The 21,588-nt window shown below is 42.0% G+C and overlaps 1 protein-coding gene across 1 annotated transcript in view; it reads right to left on the reverse strand.

Moving 5' to 3' along the window:
* GSR (glutathione-disulfide reductase) overlaps nucleotides 1-21,588 on the reverse strand; it is a 41,231-nt gene that overhangs the window by 893 nt on the left and 18,750 nt on the right. Inside the window, exons 5-12 of the mRNA XM_028087585.2 lie at nucleotides 21,100-21,247; nucleotides 18,300-18,354; nucleotides 14,485-14,584; nucleotides 11,579-11,665; nucleotides 10,237-10,395; nucleotides 7,081-7,192; nucleotides 4,976-5,107; nucleotides 3,237-3,370 (exon numbers count right to left, since the gene is read on the reverse strand). Of these exons, the coding sequence (XP_027943386.1) occupies nucleotides 3,237-3,370; nucleotides 4,976-5,107; nucleotides 7,081-7,192; nucleotides 10,237-10,395; nucleotides 11,579-11,665; nucleotides 14,485-14,584; nucleotides 18,300-18,354; nucleotides 21,100-21,247 (927 nt within the window). The remainder of the gene's footprint in view (nucleotides 1-3,236; nucleotides 3,371-4,975; nucleotides 5,108-7,080; nucleotides 7,193-10,236; nucleotides 10,396-11,578; nucleotides 11,666-14,484; nucleotides 14,585-18,299; nucleotides 18,355-21,099; nucleotides 21,248-21,588) is intronic.

Here is a 21,588-nt window from a genome sequence, read left to right on the forward strand (position 1 = left end):
ATACGTGATATTTTAAAACCTCAAAAACACTTGAGTCTCTCATCTGGACATGGCAGAACACAGCCTACAAGGTCCTACACAGTCTTGCATCCATGTCCCTCCCCAACCCACCCTACACAGCCCTCCCCGCTCAGGCTCTCCCCTCTCAGGCCCCTCTGGCTTTCCTTTGTCCCGAGTATTCACCAGGCTCTCTCCTTTGCACAAGCTGTTCCCTCTGTCTGGACAATTTTTCCTCCCCTTTTGAGTTAAAGCCCATTCATTCTTCCAAGAGCTACACTTGCCTTCCCAACCAAGTGAAACTGTCTATCACGTGATCGCTCGGTACCAGTATCTCTCCTTCATGACTCTTACAACTACAATGTTCTATTTATTTGCGGACTAGAAAATTACAGCCCAGGGCGCCTGGGTGGCTCAGTTGGTTAAGCAATTGCCTTCGGCTCAGGTCATGATCCTGGAGTCCCAGGATCGAGTCCCGCATTGGGCTCCCGGCTCAGCGGGGAGTCTGCTTCTCCCTCTGACCCTACCCCCTCTTGTGCTCTCTCTCTCACTCTAATAAATAAAAATTAAAAAAAGAAAAGAAAGAAAATTACAGCCCATCTTCCCTGCAGATTTTAATCTCTACACAGAGGGGACCTGCCTAAATTTGCTTCCTGCTATCTCCATATGACCAAGCAAAAGATGGCCCTCAGGAGGCCCTTAGTCCATACACACTGGATGACCGCACAAAGGACCATTAAGAGACATTTGTTTCATATCGCATCTTCCAGTTGTTTCTCAGTCATTTAAAAACTGTATTAATGTTCAACCTCCAGCAAATCTTTTTTTAAAAGTATTTTATTTATTTATTTGACAGAGCGGGAGAGTGAGAGCGAGAACACAGGCAAGGGTGGGGGGAGCAGAGGCAGAGGGAGAAGCAGGCTTCCCACTGAGCAGGGAGTCCGATGTGGGGACTCGATCCCAGGACCCCGGGATCATGACCTGAGCCAAAGGCAGACGCTTAACCGAATGAGCCACCCAGGCACCCTACAGCAAATATTCTTCGCAGAGTGAGAAAGTATAAAATTTAACCACAAAATTACTTTGGTTCAAAATAGAGCAAGAGGGGCTCCTGGGTGGCTCAGTCAGTTAAGTGTCTGCCTTCGGCTCAGGTCAGGATCCTGGAGTCCTGGGATCGAGCCCCACATCAGGCTCCCTGCTCCGCAAGAGGCCTGCTTCTCCCTCTCCCACTCCCCCTGCTTGTGTTCCCTCTCTCTCTGTCAAATAAATAAATAAAATCTTTAAAAAAAAAAAAAGAGCAAGAATATACTACTGAGGGGCACCTGGCACCTGGGTGGCTCAGTTGTTAGGCCTCTGCCTTTGGGTCAGGTCATGATCCCAGGGTCCTGGGATCGAGCCCTGCTTCAGGCTCCCTGCTCTGCGGGAAGCCTGCTTCTCCCTCTCTCTCTGTGCTCCCCCTGCTGTGCTCTCTCACTCTCTGTCAAATAAATAAATAAAAATCTTAAAAAAAAAAAATATACTACTGAACTCTATACTTACCATGATTAGGATGGTAAATTTTATGTTTTTTTTTTTTACAATTAAAAAAGTATATCTCAATTTAAAACAAAAAAGTCCCAAACCATACATATTTTTAGATATTGTGATCTAAACTAAATTTACTAAGTTTTGGGGGATGGCAGGAACTTTATAGGATTCCTCTCCATATCCCAGTTCTTAGTCTTTGGTAGTCTGTCAAATAATATTTATCAAATGAATGATAAAGGCCATGAAGAAATAACTAATAAGAGAGAAGTAGAGACCTCACTGATTCAATATCCGGACATCTTATTCTATTCAGAAACATTCAGGGCCAAAAAACAGCAACTTTTGTTTTGCTGCCAACCCACTTACTTTCTTTGCTCTGATTCTCTGTTTCTGTCAATCCTCAGTGATGTTGATTTCTATAATCCAGGGACTATGTCTTGTGGCTTTTGGTTTACAGGGTCACTGAATCAGATACAGAGTATGCTTTTTTTGACAAGAGAAACTGGAAACTATACCTGAATCTTCAACTAAGCTGCTGTCCCTTCCCAGAGCCATGTTTTTCCTAGAGCATATTGCTATGTCCCACTGTAATATTTAATTCAATTTGTAGAAAAGCCCCATAGTTGGCCTAATACCCAAATAAACCTATTTAAAAATTATTTTTTTAAAAACCTGTGTAAATTCAAACCTGTTCAAAATTTAAATCACAATGAGATACCACTTCTCATCCACCGGGACAATTATAATAAAAGACAGTAATAAGTGTTGACGAGGAGGTAGGGGCACTGGAACCCTCATACAGTGCTGAGGGGCACGTGAAAAGCATGCAGCTACTCTGGAAAACAGCCAGGCAGGTCCTCCAAATATTAAACCAAAACTAGATAAGTGATATCTCAGAAAATTTTTTATTGAATAAGCGCTCTCTTCTTCAGATTGGTTATGTTAAATCTAAACTTATCTTCCATTAAGTTCTTACACTTAACAGTATTTCCGAGGGGCCTATCTATTCTAACCTATGGGTCAATGACAGTGAGCTTTTCTGTGGTTTTCAACCTTTCCCTCCTATGTTTTAAAAGCACAAACATATGAAACCTTTCTTCCTTTCTTATTTTTTTAAAAGATTGTTTATTTATTCATTTGAGAGGGAGAGACAGAGAAAGCACAAGCAGGGGGAGAGGCAGAGGGAGAGGGAGAACCAGACTCCCTGCTGAGCTGGAAGCCCAGTGTGGGGCTCGATCCCAGGACCTGGAGATCATGACCCCAGCCGAAGACAGACACTTAATCATCTGAGCAACCCAAGTGCCCCTCTTTCTTTCTTTTTTAGAAGATTTTATTTATTTGAGAGAGAAAGCAAAGTGAGAGAGAGAACACAAGTGGATGGGGTGGGGAGAAACAGAGGGGGAGGGAGCAGCAGACTCCCCGCTGAGCAGGGAGCCCGATGTGGGGCTTGATCCCAGGACCCCAGGATCATGACCTGAGCCAAAGGCAGACGCTTAACCGAATGAACCACCCAGGCACCCCTGGAACCTTCTTTCTTAATGAAATATTACAAAGAACCCCAGTATATGTAGGCAGATAAAAGTGGGACTGCACCAGTTGAAACAAAGAAGGCTTAACTCTTTACGTGGGTCTCCCCACTCCCCATCCCACCAAAATACCCCCATCCCTGCAAGTCTGAAAACATTTTTTAGCTTACTACATTTTTCCCATACCTTCTCCTCTGCGGTGGCACAAACCATTTTCATCACACATTTTGTTTTCCTTTTGGTAACCGCGTGATACATCGGGGTAAAGGTGGTTGAATAGGTCTTCACATTTTCTTTTCCATATTTATAAATGGCCTCATCTATAATGCACAGGCAAAAAAAGCATCTGTCAAAAACCTAAACAATTCCACTGAGCTATCAAAGAGAGAGATGGCCAGAAATATAAACCTAAGTCAAATCATGAGAAAATATCAAAACTACAATGAGGGACATTCTGTAACATAAATGCTAATGTCATGAAAGACAAAGGAAAGGCTACGGAATTTTGTCTCTCGATTAAAGGAGACCAAAGGGGTATGAAAACTAAATACAATGCATTATCCTGGACTGAATCCTGACCTTGGGGGGAAAAGTGTTAAAAATGACATTATTTGAGGGGCACCTGGCTGGCTCAGTCGGTGGAGCATGTGACTCTTGATCTGGGGGTTGTTTGAGCCTCACATTGGGTATAGAGATTACTTAAAAAAAAAAATCTAAAGAAGAAAAAAATGACATTATTTGAGAGAATTAGCAAAATTTGAATAAAGTTTGGATAATATTGTATGAATTTATTTTAATACCTTTTTTGTAAACTGAAGTATAGTTGACATGATGTTAGTTTCAGGCGTGCAACATACCGATTTGACAATAATAAACATTACAAAATGCTCACCATGATTAAGTGTAGTCACCATTGGTCAGTATACAAAGTTATAATATTAATAACTATATTTGCTGTGCTGTGCTTTTCATTCCCATGACTTATTTTATAACTTGAGGTCTGTACCTCTTTATCCCCTTTACCTATTTTTGCCTATCCCTGCACCCAATATTTTATCAATTTAAATGTTGTCTTTTGAAAACCGTAGCTTATGTAAAGGAATGGACTCGTTCCTAGGAAATAGATACTGAAGTGTGTGTATTTACGTGTGGGTGTAGAGAAAACTATGGTAAAGCAAAAATGTTATGGGTATACATAGTCCTCTGTAGTATAGTAGTCTCCTATTATCCACAGGGAAAACATTCTAAGATCCCCAGTGGATGCCTGAAACTGTGGATAATACCAAAGCCCATGTACACTATTTTTTCCTATACATACATACCTATGATAAAGCTTAATTTATAAGTTAGGCACAGCAGATGAACAACAATAACTGATATTAAAAACAGAACAATTACAATACACTGTAATAAAAGTTCCATGAATGTGGTCCCTCTCAAAATGCCTTATCCTACTGCACTCACCCTTCTTCTTACGATGATGTGAGGTGATAAAATGCCTGTGTGAGGAGATGAGGTGAGGTGAGTGATGTAGGTGCTGTGACCTAGCGTTAAGTTACTCCCGACCTTCTCACAATAAGTCAGGAGGATTATGTCCTTCCAGACCACAGTTGGCCACGGGTAACAAACCACAGAAAGCGAAACCGCAGATAAGGGGAATTACTATATTTTTGCAACTTTTCTTTAAATTTGAAATTAGTTCAAATAAAAAAAGCTAAAAAAAGGCAAAGAGACACACAGGGTGGTGTGGGGAAAAGGAATTCTACTCTCCAAGTGTTGGCAGTTAGGGAGGAAACGAACTGTGATAAAAGGCCAACCAGAAAGGAGTGGAATTTAGGGAGTGAAGGGAGATTTAGTCAGCACCTTCCCCCTGCAGTTAGGGATAAGATGGAAACTATAAATCACCTGTGTTTTTAAACACCTACCTTCCGTGAGTCCCACTGTCCCAATCGGGGGGTGGCTGAAGACGACCGTGGGGATGTTGTCATAGTCTAATTTGGAATCTTCTTTGCATTCAAAAAGTCTATGGGCAAGTTTTCGGCCAGCAGCTATGGCAACTACAAAGATATTTGTAAATCAGCGTCTCAGTTTATTGCTCACTTTAAAACTGCAGAATTGTTCTACTAACCATTTCCTCATCTGGCTTAATGTACTACTTCTGACGAAGTTTTACGCCAATGCTCACTATAATATCTAGGTCATTATAATGAAGACAAACCAATGCCTTGTTAACAATTCAAAACTATCATCTTATATGAATTCTGTACATTCTATTAGGACAAAAAAAGGGTTGGGAGGGCTTATTTACCAGTTCCCAATCATCTGGCAGTTACCTACTTAATTAGGATATTAGCTTTTTGATACAATATTAATGAAGCAAACTGTATTCGTTTTGACCAACTATAGCTCCACTTTATAACCTTATGCAATTCACAGTATGGGTTTTTTTTTTCCTTTAATTCCCTAGAAGGCCCCCCAGCCTCAGCCTCTCTATCAGGTACATTGTGGCTCCTCCTCCCTGGCTGGTCCTGACGGATTAGGGCTCTCATTGGCAAGGATAAGGACCACGATCCTGGGTGGTGAATGACCCCACAATCTCCCTTACTGTCCAAGAGGATTTCTGGGCCCATTTGGTTCTGGTGACCATGGTGTCAGACAATTGCTAATTACACACTTAGTCATACTGCCACTGACTTGACAGAGTAAGTTTTTTTGTTTTTTTTTTTTTAAGTCAGGGCCCAACGCAGGGCTTGAACTCACGACCCTGAGATCATGACCTGAGGTAAGATCAAGAGTCAGACGCTTAACCCACTGAGCCACCCAGGTGCCCCCATAAGATATTTTTTAAGTTTATTTTTTAAATTATTTTTACCTTTTTTTTAAAGATTTTATTTATTTATTTATTTGAGAGAGAAAGAAATAGCATGAGAGGGGAGAGGGTCAGAGTTCAAAGCAGGCTCCCCGCTAAGCCAGGAGCCCGATGTGGGACTCGATCCCAGGACTCCAGGATCATGACTTGAGCCAAAGGCAGTCGCTTAACCAACTGAGCCACCCAGGCGCCCACTTTTTTTAAGTTTATTCTCCTTAGCCTGTTTTTATCTCGTATTTAGAAAAAATGCCTATTATTCAGTAAAAGCATCAGTTATTAATTTTGATTTCAAATTGACAGTTTTTTCCCAAAATAAGGTATCAGGAGGATACATAAGAAATTTTCCTTGATATAATTTTCAACGATTGGATTAGTTATCAAGTTTTTGAAACTTTGCTTTTTATTTTGCTTTTGTTAAAAGAACTTCCAGAAGGAGCTAAAAGGCTTTGGGTGTGTGACTGCTGTAACTTTCCATTCTGAGGAAAGATCCAGTGCCATTCTAGAAAGGCTGGTGAGGTACCACAGGGGCACAGAGTGAAAGCAGATGGAGTGATGTCGCTAATAAAAGTGGGGAGAAGAGCTTGAAATGGTGCCAGTTAACTCAGAAAGTAGGTTGAGGTATGGGATTATGGGAGTTGGGTCAATCTTGGTCATTATAATAAATAATCAGGGCGCCTGGCTGGCTCAGTGGGTAGAGCATGCAACTCTCAATCTCAGGATCATGAATTCAAACCTCACGTTGGGCATGGAGCCTACTTAAAAAATAACCTAAAAAATACGTATACACAAATAAAAATAAAAACCTTTAAAAAAAAGACTAATCATGTAAGAATGCCACTCTAAATTGCTTCTTCCCAAAGCCACTTCCTTCCACTGTCACCACATGCAACTCAGATTCTAACTTACAACTTCTTCAGAAGGTGACCATATCATCTCTATAACAATTTCAGCCTTCACTAAAGCCCTTTTAAAGTCTTCTAAGGAAAAATGAATATTATTCAGAAAACATCAGGTACCAAACTACTTCAACATACTATTATTTTGACAACATTAAGACACTCATCCTTTTAACTTTGCTCAAGTGGATTGGACTGTGAAGAGCTGAACGGTTTTATATAACCCACAGAGCTTCCCTTACCCAAGAAACGAGGAAAACAGTACCTGGAGTAAGAAGAGCTTTTCCACACACGTCCCCAACTGCATAGATGCCTTTTACGCTGGTATTCTGGAATTCATCTACGATGATATGACCTTTGTCATCAGTTTGAATCCCCTAAAAAAGTGAAAGGCTATCATGTCACTATTTGGTCAATCTACCAAAAAAGGCAAACCAAATCCCTGGATCTTCATTTCAAGCACCTCTTCAGCCTGAATCTTTAAAAACCACAACACTCAACCACAAGGTGAAAAATATCTTTTTTTTTTTCTAAGATTTTTATTTATTTGAGAGAGAGAGAGCATGAGTAGAGGGGGAAGGCAGAGGAGAGGGAGCAGCAGACTTCCTGCTGAGCAGGGAGCCCGACTCGGGGCTCGATCCCAGGTCCATGGGATCATGACCTGAGCCAAAGGCAGACGCTTAACCGACTGAGCCACCAGGTACCCAAGATGAAAAACATCTCAACAAGTTGAGACGTTCATATCTTTTGCTTAATTTAAAAGGTAAGTATTTTATCCAATTTCGGTGTTTAACAGGACTTGCCTTTGCAATACAATTCAACTGGCCAGGTAAACATGAAAAGGAAACGCTCAACTATCAGATGTGCTACTTCCTACGGCTTTGGAGTCCATCAAAGACAGTGCTTTCAAACTTTTCCCACTGCATGGGGCAGCGCCTATGTGGCTCCAACTCTTGGTTTTGCCTCAGGTCATGATCTGTTGGTGGTGGGATCAAGCCCTGGGTCGGGCTCCCTCCCACTCACTCTCTCTCTCAAATTACATAAATAAATAAATAAAATCTTTAACCCCCCCCAAAAAAACTTTTTCCACTGAAGCACTCCTCTTGAAGCATGCTAACTCGTAACTTAGAGGGGACAGCCTGAAGTGGTCATCAAAAGCAGGTTTCTTTGAGGCTTACCATTTTAATTTAAAAAATCCAAGTAAATTTGGTATTTCTCTCTAAAACATACTGACGTTTCCTTTACCAAAATTTTTTCCTGTATACTGAGTCAGATTTTTGCTCCAAAAAGATGTGCCATGCTTATCTTGTGGCTTTGCAGATCCCACCTCTATAAACTCCCACGTGAGAAGAGACAGTGGAAATAGGTGGCACAGTGGTTAAGAGTATAACCTTTGGAAGGAGAGAAACCTGGGTTCAAATCCCAGCTCTGCCACTTACTAGCTATGGGACCTTGTATAACTGCCTATCAACAAATACTTGAGCTTCTAGTACAAATGAGGCATTAACCTGGTCACTGTAAATAGTGGTAAGTAATACAGAAATCCTCCCTACCCCATAGAATTACAGCCTGGTGGACTGTTTATTATATATGTGCTGCTCCTGGTTTCTCCGTCCTTAGCCTTTGAAGAGTTGTGGGCAAGATTTTTTTTTTTTAATATTTTATTGATTTATTTGAGAGAGAGAGAGACAGCGAGAGAGGGAACACAAGCAGGGGGAGCGGGAGAGGGAGAAGCAGGCTTCCTGTGGAGCAGGGAGCCCGATGTGGGGCTCAGGTTGTGATCCCAGGGTTCTGGGATCGAGCCCCGCATCGGGCTGCCTGCTCGGCGGGAAAGCCTGCCTCTCCCTCTCCTGCTCCCCGTTTGTGTTCCCTCTCTCGTTGTGTCTCTCTCTTTCAAATAAATTAATTAATTAATTTAAAAAAATAGAAATTCTTTAAAAAAAAATTAAAGTAGGTTAGTAATAGGTTGACAAGACCTACACATGGTAATAATTCCATTTGCATTATGCAAATATATTTTAACACTGAATGAGGCTGAAAACTTTTATCTCATTTTTTAAAGATTCAGCAAATATAGCTGAAGACTGGACCTACCAAAGCCTGTTTCTGTACAATGACAAAATATCTCTTGAAAGGTGAAAACCTGGATGACCAGTTTTTCAATATGAAAATAGACAACTAGTTTTACTAAATTTCACCAAATGGTAAGATTAAAAACAAGAAAAAACATCTGGATATTTTACTTTTTTTTTTATTTTTTAAGATTTTATTTATTTGACAGAGAGAGACAGAGAGAGAGGGAACACAAGCAGGGGGAGTGGGAGAGGGAGAAGCAGGCTTCCTGCTGAGCAAGGAGCCCGATGTGGGACTCGATCCCAGGACCCTGGGATCATGACCTGAGCCAAAGGCAGACGTTTAATGACTGGGCCACCCAGGTGCCCCAATATTTTATTTTTAAAATGCTGAAAAACACCTTTTATGAAAAATGTTATACAATGCGCAAGAGGTTCCATCAAATATATAAACCACAAACAAAATAATCCTATTATTACTTGTAGAGTAGTAAAGCATATCAGGAAAATCATCAAAATCATCAACAACAGCAGCTGGTTAACATGGACTGAGTTCATACTACAAGCCAGCATCTAAACTAATTACTTTGTGGGGCGCCGGGGTGGCACCCCACAAAGCATGCTGCTCCCTCTCCCCCTGCCACTCGTGCTCATATTCTCTCTCTCAAATAAATAAAATCTTAAATAAATAAACTAATTACTTTGCATGCACTTTCTCATCATCTACTCTTCTCTATAATCCAGGGAGACAAGGACTATTTTTATTCCTACACTAATATGAAGCAACTGAAACTTAAAGACTAATTAAGCTGCTTGCTTAAGGCCAGGCAACTGGTAAGTGACAGAACTAAGACTCAAAATTGGGTCAAACTCTGGGACCTAGACCCCAAGCTACTACAGTAGACTTGCCTTCAAAATCTAAAAGAACACCTCAGAATGTTAATTGTAACACTGGTAGATCGGCTTCACAACTACTTACAACCCCAAGTGCCCAAAATGTCCAGGATGATTGACACACCCAGCAATGGAGATTAGGTTGCAGATGATAAGGAATAATTACAGGACTTTAAAGAGCCAAGTATCACTGTAAAAAGGAAATCTGTTAGAAAGAGGCGAGTCAGGGCAGAGACCTGATCTAGGGTGATCACACTAAAAAGGTAAAATAGGTTTGTTTGGTTTTTTTTCCAATTTCAAAGAAGCAATGGGATTTGATGACAAACTGGATGCATGGATAAAAAGAGAAAAAAAAATCTAACAGAACCCACCAAAGTTAAGGGGGGGGCAGGGGGTGGGGAACATAGGACTGCTAACAGATTCAAGAATGCTTTGGTTAGACTAAGTCAGCTTACCACTTTGTTTAAATTCAGGCCACTGGAGTTTGGGTCCCGCCCAATGGCCCATAGCAGGCAGTCAACATCTGGAATCGTGGTCAAGGTGGGTTTCCTACCAGGAACTGAAGTAATCATGCAAATTTCCAAGCCTGAGGAAGTCTTTTTAACTTCCTTGACCTATTGGCAACGGAAAACAAAGAGGAAATGAGAATTCTGTTTTGTTTTTTTTTTAATTTGACAGAGAGAGCACAAGCAGAGGGAGAGAGAGGGAGAAGCAGGTTCCCTGCTGAGCAAGGAGCCCGATGCAGGATTCGATTCCAGGACCCTGGGATCATGACCTGAGCTGAAGGCAGCTGTTTAACCAACTGAGCCACCCAGGCATCCCTGAGGAAATTAGAATTCTTAACATTTAAAAAATCTCCACCAAATCCTACATGTGGATCCTTCGTGCTAACACATTCACTTTTGCCCAAATGACGCCAAGACCACAACTCCTAGGAGCCAAGACCGTTTCCTAGGTTGGCCAGAATTATCCAGCCAATGGCCAGAAATGTCTGCTTGTCAACACCCTAATGCTTCAGCTTAAAAACAAGGTTTTTAAACTGTGCTTCTTAAAAATCGTGATAAAATTTTAAGTCACAAAGCTAAGCACAGTGATTGGCGACTGAAGGGTGGGGAGGATACGGGCTGCAGCAGCATCACTAAGAAGCTTGCTCACACCTCATAGCCGGTATTTCTTCTGGATGTTCTTAATCAGAACAGGGAGGGGGTGAGAATCAGGTCAGAAGAGCTGGAGGTACACAGTTTAGTGCAGATCCCAAGGGGTTCTGACCCCACTACCAGGTTATCACTTTGACATTCACAAAGCAATTTCACATTTATTATTTTACTTGAGAGGGTGCAGCTCTAGGGACAAAATTGCTTTTGCAAACCTAATGCTCCAGGAAAACTGAAATTTAGTGATTCCCTAAGAAGTAGAGTACTCTGTAATTTTGTCCATTTGCAGAACTCAAAAGGGTACTTTAAAAACAGATTCCATAATATTCCCTGAAAAATAAATATAAACCTCAAAAATAAGCATGTTCAATAAGGCATCTGAGCATTAGAAAAATGAGTTGCAGTTCTAACTAAATTCAACTACCAGATTTCTAATCCTTTATACCTTGACTTTACTCACATAATTGAGAAATATAGCTTCTTAGGATAAATAAAAGAATTGGTAACTCTAGAAAGGCTACACTGACTGAAGGAGACATAGAGTTTGTGTTTATTAAACACTCGGGTGGAACCAAAAGCAGAAAGTGTGTTCACGACACACAGAGGAAGAAGGGCTGTAAGCATGCTTGGGGCTCAGCCATACCTGTGAGTACTTCAGGACCTCTATGCCAGAATTCTCCAGCTCTTCAGTGCAGTTTGAACTGATAATTGAATCAAAATTTCTAAGTACCTGTATATAAACAGAGGCACCAGAGGGATGGGTGGTGGGAGAGGAATAAAACTTGATTGAAGATAACGTTACAAACTTGGGAGCCAAGTATCAGCATCCTCCCTCCTATCTCCTCTCTCATTCATGGCCATATTTTAAGTGGAGTTTTAACCTATTTTCCTACATCACCCCCAATGTCTGATTCTACTGAAAAAAAGATCTGCATGTAAGTGGATTATGTCTGATTTCACTAACTTCTGTTTTAAAGTTAAATAGACAGGCAACCTTCAGGCTTCTACTCTCTTCGCCATGTACCTCTCCTCCCAAGCTTGCTGCTTTTCTCCATAATTATGTCTTAGGACCAGAAATTCTCCTTCCCCTTTCAGTATTTCCAAGGCAGCTTCCATTCTGGTATGATTTAAGGGAAGATCTTGCTAGCAAAATCTCCTTATCTATGCAAAAAAAGTCAAGACCGTGGCCTTGGAGAGTTCTTTGTGACAATCTGCATGCAACAAACCCCAGGCAGGGTGAAGATGGGAGGTCATGAGTTATTCATAGGAAAGTTCTAGAACGGACTGACACCACGACAGGAAAGAGGAGGAGAATTAGGGGGGTTGGCGAGGGCAGGAAACCCAAGGACATGTGCAAATGAGCTGATTTTCCAAATGCAGGAATTATCCATTCTATTGATAAACTGCTGCAGTTTATTTACTTATTTACACATTAAATTAAGGCTATCTATCCCTCTGCCTCTCTCCTTCCTTCCAGTTTGCTGGATATATTCCTGCGATGCAAAATAACATAACATTAAACCTAGAGGAGACATTATTCAGATTATAAATCTCCTGCAGGTGAATTATATGACAAGTCTCAAAGCCAAAGAGAAAGTTCCTTCAAGTACATGTTGACTGGGGTTATCAATTTCCTTTGTCTCCCTCTATTTGCTCAAATAATCAAGAATTAGAATCATAGCATTTGAATGGTTAGGGATCTGATAAATCCTGTCCCTAAAGCATTATATGACTTGTCCAAATCACATGCTTGTTAAGGTAAGCCAGATTCTTAGGCCAATACTCTTATCATTGCCCGGAACCGTATCTCTGAAAGCTCCGATACTGTACCAAAACCCAGTGGTACTATCATGACTAGTCAAAAAGACATATAAAGTAACACACTTCAACAGGTAATGACATGGAGGCTGCATTTTAGCAGAAACAGCTGACCCTTGAACACGTTTGAACTGCATGGGCCCACCTACACGCAGATTTTTTTTTTTCAGTAGAATACAGTAAATGTGTTTTCTCTTATGATTTTCTTTTTCTTTAACTGAGCTCCACACCCAGTGTGGGCCTTGAACTCATGACCCTGAGATCAAGAGTCGCATGGTCTACTCATTGAGCCAGCCAGGCACCCCTCTCTTCTGATTTTTTTTTTTTTGAGAGCAGGAGAGAGACTCTTAACTAGGCTCCACACCCAGCATGGAGCCCGATGCAGGGCTTGATCTCACAACACTGAGATCATGACCTGAGCTGAAATCGAGAGTGAGTCGCTTAACCGACAGAACCACCCAGGCGCCCCTCTTATGATTTTCTTAGTAACATCTTCTTTTCTCCGGCACACTTTATTGTAAGAATTTGATATATGACACATATATGAAATACATGTTTACTGTTTATGTTATTGATAAGGTTTCAGGTGAAGGTCAACAGTAGGCTATTAGTAGCTTTTAGGGAGTCAAAAGTTGCACTTGAATTTTCCACTGCACAGGGGGTCAGCACCCCTAACCCCCAAGTTGTTCAAGGGTCAACTGTACTGTCCTGGGCTTTCTAAGACCTTAGCTGACTCTCAGTTATGATGCTAATTTGCAGTCACAAAACTTTGCCTGGCCTTAATTTCTTCATCTATAAAATGACATTCAATAAGATGATCTGTAAGCTTCCTTTATTATTATTATTATTGTTTTTTGTGATAAAAAATATGTAACATTAAATTTACCAACTTAACCATTTCTAAAGGATACAGTTCCTTAGTGTTAGGGCTCTTCACATTGTTGTGCCGTCCATCTCCAGAACTTTACTTCTTGCAAAACTCAAACTATCCTCATTAAACAACTCCCCACTTCCTTCTGCCCTCAACCCCTGGCAACCACCATTCTACTTTCTATTTTTATGAATTTGACTACTCTAGATACCTCATATAAGGGGAATCATAAGATTTGTCTTTTTGTAACTGGTTTACTTCATTTGGCATAATGTCCTCAAAGTTCTTCCATGTTGTTGCCTGGGTCAGAATGTCCTTTCTTTTAAGGCTGAATAATATTCCATTGTACAGATATACACATGTTGTTTATTCATTCATCTGTCAATGGACACTTGGGTTGCTTCCATCCCTGGGCTCTTGTGAATAATACTGCCATGAACATAGGTATGCAAATATCTTTGATACATTTTCTTCTAATGCAAACAATGTAGTAAATTTTTGTGACTGAGTGTTACTAATCCAACACTACCTTCTGATCATGTGAAATTGATTTCCAGAATAAGAAATTAACCTGACAGTCTGTTTAACAAATATTTATATGTAAGCCTGCATGTTTCCTTTTAAGGCACCTGATACCTACCACTTCATGATGAAAATACCAGCCAGTCTGATCCAATCAAAATCATTAACCCGTGGCATCTCTAAGGACATACGGCCCAATTCAAATAGCTTCTATGCAGTTCCACGCAGAATAAACCAACTGACCTCTACATGCATAACACCATAGTCTTTAATATTCTCAGGGTAGATTTCTTTTAAAGGTCAAGCAAAGGGAAGGGAAAAGGAAAAAAGGAATTTACCTTATCATGCCGTATCATTAGTGATGTCTTTGAGCCCAGAGCAGAAAGAATCCCAGCTATCTCTACAGCAATGTAGCCTGCACCAACAATGACACTGCGGCTAAAATGAGAGAGACGGTTAATATTTTTAAATAAACTTTTTTGGGAATGATTTTAGATTTATGGAAAAGTTGAAAAGATTGTACAGAGGTGTCCTGTACACACTCTGCCCAGTTTTTCTGCAAGTTAACATCTTGCCTAACCATGTTACACCCGTCAAAACTAAGAAATGGACGTTGGTACACTGCTATTGACCAAACTCCAGGCTTTATTCAGACTTCACCAGTTTTTCCACTCATTTCCTTTTTCTGCTCCAAGATTCAATCTTAGATACTGGACTGCAATTTTATTTTATTTTATTTTATCTTAAAGATTTTTTTTATTTATTCAACAGAGAGAGAGAGCACAAGTGGGGGGAACCATAGAGGGAGAGGGAGAAGCAGACTCACCACTGAGCAGGGAGCCTGGTGCAGGACTTGATCCCAGGACCGTGGGATCATGACCAGAGCCGAATGCAGACGCCTAACCGACTGAGCCACCCAGGCGCCCCTCACGTTGGAATTTTATCCCTTTGTAGAAGGGAAATATATTTTTAGTTATTAAAAGTTCTTCAGCCTCGGGGTGCCTGGGTGGTGCAGCTGGCTAAGTGTCCGACTGGTTTCGGCTCAGGTCATGATGTCAGGGTGGTGATCTGGGGGTCATGAGTTCAAGCCCCACATTGGGGTCCATGCTCAGTATGGAGTCTGCTTAAAACACTCTCTCTTCTTCTCCTTCTGCCCCTCTCCCCCATACTCGTTCTCTCAAATAAATAAACCTTAAAAAAAAAAAGTTCTTTAGCCTCATTTCTCTAGAAAGGAAACAAAAAAATCTTTGAAACTAGAGATGATTTTTTAATTTATTTTTTTTGAATATTTTATTTATTCATTTGACAGAGAGACACAGCGAGAGAGGGAACACAAGCAGGGGGAGAGGGAGAAGCAGGCTTCCTGCGGAGCAGGGAGTCCGACGCGGGGCTCGATCCTGGGACCCTGGGATCATGACCTGAGCTGAAGGCAGACGCTTAACCAACTGAGCCACCCGGGCCACCCCCAGAGATGATTCCTTATGAGTGACCTTCGTACTTAAAACGAAAACTGGCAACACACTCACCATGATTCTTCCCTGCTCAGAACTTCTCCTTGATCACTATTCAAGTCTACGAATCTTTGCAGTAGGTTATAGGCCAATTAAAGCAAGCCATTTAAGTTATAGGATAAATCTGAATTAAAAGTAAACTCCCGGGGCACCTGGGTGGCTCAGGTTGGTTAAGCGTCCTCCTTCGGCTCGGGTCATGATCCCAGGGTCCTGGGATCGAGCCCCACGTAGGGCTCCCTGCTCAGCGGGGAGCCTGCTTCTCCCTCTGTCTACCACTCTGCCTACTTGTGCTCTCTCTCTGTCAAATAAATAAATAAAATATTAAAAAAAAAAAAAAGTAAACTCCCTGCATAAACTTCAGTCTAAGAAGGCACCTTCAACACTAGGTGAATGCTGACGAAGGTCTGAATCAGTGATGGAGAAGCAGATCCTGGCCCTAGAGCAATGAGGTTTACTTCCATGATGCGGCCTGGAGCATAAATGCCCCTCAGTCAGAGTCGCCCCGTTCAGGGCTGGGCTTCTCTAATGCTTCAAACATGGTCCTCCACCATTGCTAGGATAAGAAGCAAGCCATCTGGGAAGAGGAAAGGAAACCTTTCTTTACTACCTTCCAAAGGTAAGGTATCCATGTGGTGGGTCTGTGCCATCAGAGGGGTCTGGTCTAGATGGAGGACAAAGTGTGAACTGACATAGCTGCAAGTCAGCTTATCTTACAACCCAGGATTTGGAAAGAGAAATGTCTACATAGTCTGGAAGCTTTGAAATAGCTCTTCCATCTCGACCTCCCTCTTTCCTATTATATTTGACCTCTTCTCCTTTCTCGAGGCCATGAGATCGAGCCCTGCTCAGTGAGGCATCTGCTTCAGATTCTTTCTCCCTCTCCCTCCCCTTCTGTGCCTCCTCGCTCACACACACTCGTGCACTCTCTCTCTAAAATAAATAAATAAAATCTTTTAAAAAAAGAAAAAAAATTGTTCATTCATTTCCTATGTTCCCAGAGTCTTTTGTTCCTAACACACATAAATTCACTTGTTAAACTTGTATTGCTAGCATTTTAAATATTTTATTTTTTTTAAGAGTTTATTCATTTATTCATGAAAGACAGAGAGAGAGAGAGAGAGAGAGAGAGAGAGAGAGAGAGAGAGAGGCAGAGGGAGAAGCAGGCTCCCAAGGAGCAGGGAGCCCGACGCGGGACTCGATCCCAGGGCTCTGGGATCTGAGCCAAAGGCAGACGCTCAACCATCTGAGCTACCCAGGCGCCCCGCATTTTAAATATTTTAAAATAAATGATTTTACTTTTATACAGGTATCTATAAAGAAGCTTCTATGAGGGTGAGTCTAGAACTGACTTGTATCATCCAAACACGACAAGTAATGGCCACATTTCTGGAAACATTCTCACATGTGTCATCATTCAACCTTAAAACCAACCAGGACAGGGAGGATCATGAGGGAAGAAAAGCGCTTCTCTGACGTGGCTGCGTGCCCTGCAGAGAGCAAATCTAAACGGACTGTGCTTCTCTCGAAGTCAGGAGGGTGCCTGCTCCGAGTATCTTCATGGGAGGTTTCCACCACAGCTATGAAACTCAAAGAAGCCCTCTTGCCCCTGTTTCACCGTCTGTGGCTCCAGGTGAATTAAGGTAAAGGTATGGACAATGGACTATTACTCACCCTCCATGAAGGCCGTTATAAAAACACAGGATTAAGACCTCCAACGGGACTGGCAGCACTCTGAGGGAGCGGCAGCATTGAGCAACACTGATTCCAGAGCGAGTACTACTCAGAGGGAGATAAAGGCCAGTCCTGAGCCAAACGGCCCCTCCTCTGGCTCCTAAGTATTCTTGTCTATCGTGAGCAAAAGGAAGCTCCCTGCAACCCCGAAAGCCCGGAAGTGGCTTCTTCTTCAAATCGGAGAAACGATCTTCCTCGGTAGATTTTTTTTCTATGTATCTAAATCCGTGACAGACGTTTACTAAGGTCCTTTGGACAAACACGCGTAGAGGACAAATTGAAAAAAGCTCTCTTTTGCGAAAGTGCCAGAGTCTTCATTTATGGAGATTCTCTCTGCACTAGCTGCTTTGGAAACCAGACTCAGTTACTTGAGACCCATCGTCAGTTGATGCTGTATTAAGGTGAAGAAAGAAGATGGTTTTAGGACTTTACTATTTATTCTTCAAAACCATCGTGTGTTTGATTCTGGTCCTAAAAACTGTAATGAAAGATCTGCGTCAGGGGGCGCCTGGGTGGCTCAGTTGGTTAAGCGTCCGGCTCTTGATTTCTGCTCAGGTTGTGATCTCCGGGTTGTGAGATCAAGCCCCGCGTTGGCTTTGTGCTTAGCGGGGAGCCTGCTTCTCTCCCTCTGCCCCTCCCCGCTCTCTCTCTCTCAAATACATAAATCTAGAAGAAAGAAAAGAAAAGGGAGGAAAGGGAATAAAGAAAGGAAAGGAAGAAAGGAAAGAAAGAAAGATCCATGTTGTTCCGTAGGATATTAGTGGATGAGATACCCAAGATCATAAAAAGAGAAGCAGGTGAAGAAAATTCAAGGAATGCCTGCATTTAATGGCTGGGAGGGAGAGGTAGAAGAAATGTTAGGAGAGACTGAGGAAGAATGAACACTGAGGTTGGCAAGGAAACCAGCTTACCCAGGCAATTCTTCCAGTTGGAAAAATCCATCACTGGTTATTCCTAGGCAGGCACCTGTGTAGGAAAATGCAATACAGATCACACAGACTGAGCTTTCTCTTGTAAAACAGTATCAACATTTTGTGTAGGACCCAGATGCTTTCTCTGCCATCACATACTGTTTTGACAAGTTTTGTCTTGTCAAAGTCTCCACTTGGGAAACTGCCAATCCAGTCTTCCCTGAGTGCACATTTCCATTTTCTCTCTAGAAATAAAAGCAGTGACGACTACCTATTACATTTCTCCGAGGAACTAAGACCTTCTTGGCTCTTGTGGAGAGACCCTGCCAGCTCTGCTTCATTCTCCTGCCCCCTAATGTAGACATGAACCCCTCGGCTCAGCCTTGGCTCTCTTCTGTGTTTTTCTTCAAAGGTTTAAGCCAACTCTCCCCTCATTGTGGAGGACTTCCAAATGTTCCAGTTTTGACCTCCTCCCAAGTTCCAGTCCCAGATTTCTAACGGCCCTGCTATATAATTCTACTTTGCTTCAAACTCAGCATATTTAGAATTGAACCTAAACTTTATATCCCAACCGTATCCCTCTCTCAAGTTTGCCACTTCAGTTAAATGGACCACCTTCCACCAATAATCCAAATGAAATCCTGAGTTGTCAATCGAGAATTCCTTCTCTCAATGCCCCCCCACAATACTTCATCAATTAATAAAAATATTGCACTTTGCCAAATTTGAGGTGCCATGATTAAAGGACACATCCAGGGGCGCCTGGGTGGAGCAGCTGGTTAAGCGTACAACTCTTGGTCTCGGCTGAGGTCATGGTCTCAGGGTCATGAAATCAAGCCCCACTTTGGGCTCCACCCTCAGTGCAGAGTCTGCTTGAGATTCTCTCTCTCCCTCTCACTTCCCCTCCCACTTGTGCTCTCTCTCTTTCGCCCTCTAAAATAAACAAACAAATCTTTAAAAAAAAATAAAGGACACATCCTGATTTCAGATGCGATGAATATACTTTTTTTTTTTAACGTGTCCTGGAATCCATGAAATCCAGCAGCTGAGTCTTCCTTCTGAGGCTGGTATGCCTGTTCTCCTCTCTAACGCCTGGCCCGCTGCAGCGGCTCAGTAACCGCCTGCAGAACTGAGCTTCTCCTTTACAGGTCAGATGCTGATGCTGGGGTTTGGACCCATATCATCACCTCCCATACATTCTCCTGTGACAGCTTTCTATACTGATCTCCCTTCTCTGTGAGTCACTGTCGCATTAGTTTTCTAAAATTATCGCTTAGATCTTGTCACAACCCTATTTATAAGCCAACAGTCATTTGACCCAGTTGTCGTGAACTCTAGAGATTCCTTCATTTGACTTTGTAAGTCTCCACATTCGGGCCTAACCGTCTTCTGGTCTCCACTTAATGAATGTGCCCCCAGAACTGCAGTGCTAGAAAAACTGGTCGAATTAGCGGGATGTCTTTCCAAGACATCTTTATTACCCACTGGTTCTTTCGGTCTCCCTCTTCCTCAGCACGTACCGCTCAATCTGTGAACCCTTTTCCTGGGAAGTCTTTTTGGTTGATGCCATCCCATAGTAATCTGTCCCACCTGTGAGCACCCCAAGCCTCACTATCTGGAAATAACCTTGGAACACTGACCTTTTATTTCTTTGCATTTGTTTTTGTTTTATGTTTTAAATTAATAAATGTATATATTTTAAAAAATTTAAAAAGCACAACAGAGCATCTAGTGAAAAGCAGAAGTCTTCCCAACCCTGACCTTTAGTACTCTCCTTAGAGGGAGTCAGCATGACAGGGCTTTTAGTTTCTTCCCAGAAATATTCCAGTGCATATGGACAGTCTCCCTGCCTTTTGAAAAAGACACGAATTGTAGCATATTATACACTCTGTTGCACACCTTGCTTTTTTTCACTTAACATTCAATCTTGGACACTGTTTCATGTTGGGATGCTTATGTCCAATCTTTCAACTAAATTTTAAGGTACTTGAGAAAAGTATCTTACTATCTTTTATGGTAGTTGCTCTTGACCTTTTGGGGGTCATGAACCCCCTTTAAAAGCTGGTGAAAGTTTTGGATCATCTCCCCAGAGAGAACAAAATACATAAATGCATATACACTCAAAATTTCCCATATAAATTGAGGTTGGTCATGGATCTTATGAGGCCAATCCAGGGAGAATACAAAATTTGTATAAGCTATGATCACTGCCCAAAAAGACCTTATAATCTAGTTGAGGAGAAAGATATGAACCATGTTTCTTATGTGAGAATAAGGCAGTATGTTCATGGCTTATCCCTGTGTGCATAAAATGCAAGAGCAAATAGGACTGAGATTCCTTACTGCTTTAAATTTATAATTCTCTGTGAGAGAAAAAACTATGCATACGAAGGTTTAATAGGTCATTAAGTCACATCCACACAAGATTTCACTTCCTTGAGCCAAACAGTGACTAAAAAACATGTCTTGTAAATAACAACCCATGTGACAAATCCAGGCAGGTAACCATCTCTGTCATGCTGAGAAGGAAAGGAGGAGATTCTTTGCTGATTTTTCTCCCTGTTACCTGTAGGATGTATGAGGTTGGAGCTGGAAAAAATACCTTTCTTTGCCCCATCACTAGGTACCAGTTAAGCCAATTACATTTAGGCTCTGCAGAGACCTTCTCCTATGGCCGTGTGGCCTTGTCCAAGAGAAAGAACTGGAACAGGCAGATCCTCTGGCATGGCTTGCAAGGCTGAAGACAACAGTAAATTCCACTTGACTATTAACAACAGGTATTTGCCTTGAGAAGACTCACCGGGGATCTGGCTCTCCTGAGGACGTGAGGGCACGCCACCTGTGGCAATCAAGATGTGAGGAGCAGTGTATTTGTTCCCATTGACCTCTACTGTGGGCTCGGGATCACATGTGAACGCTGCGTGGCCATGGATGATTTCTATATGGGACTGGAGAAGGGACCGTGACATTAGCCTGTGCTCAAGACACAAGAAAAACACCCGTGGCAATGTACCAGCTCTTTCCATTTCTCTACGGAGGCTATCTGGATTCGAGGTTTGCTGATGCCAAGACAACTCTGTAACGTCTGAGTTTCGGCAAAACATTTGTTGACACTCAGGTAAGGGGATTGCCATTTGATGCTGGAAGTAGGCCGTAAGAAGAAATAAAGATGCTATCTTGGGCCAAAATCCAGAGACCAAAAAAATATGTGCCAGTCACCTCCACAGGGAGAAAGCCTACATCCCTGTCCCCAGGAGTTGAGGGAGAAAGTCCTCCTCACTTGCAATGA

This window comes from Eumetopias jubatus, unplaced genomic scaffold (genome assembly GCF_037043125.1).
Source record: "Eumetopias jubatus isolate StellerSeaLion01/CBP00866 unplaced genomic scaffold, mEumJub1_p1.0 scaffold_2, whole genome shotgun sequence".
Classification (NCBI taxonomy): domain Eukaryota; kingdom Metazoa; phylum Chordata; class Mammalia; order Carnivora; family Otariidae; genus Eumetopias; species Eumetopias jubatus.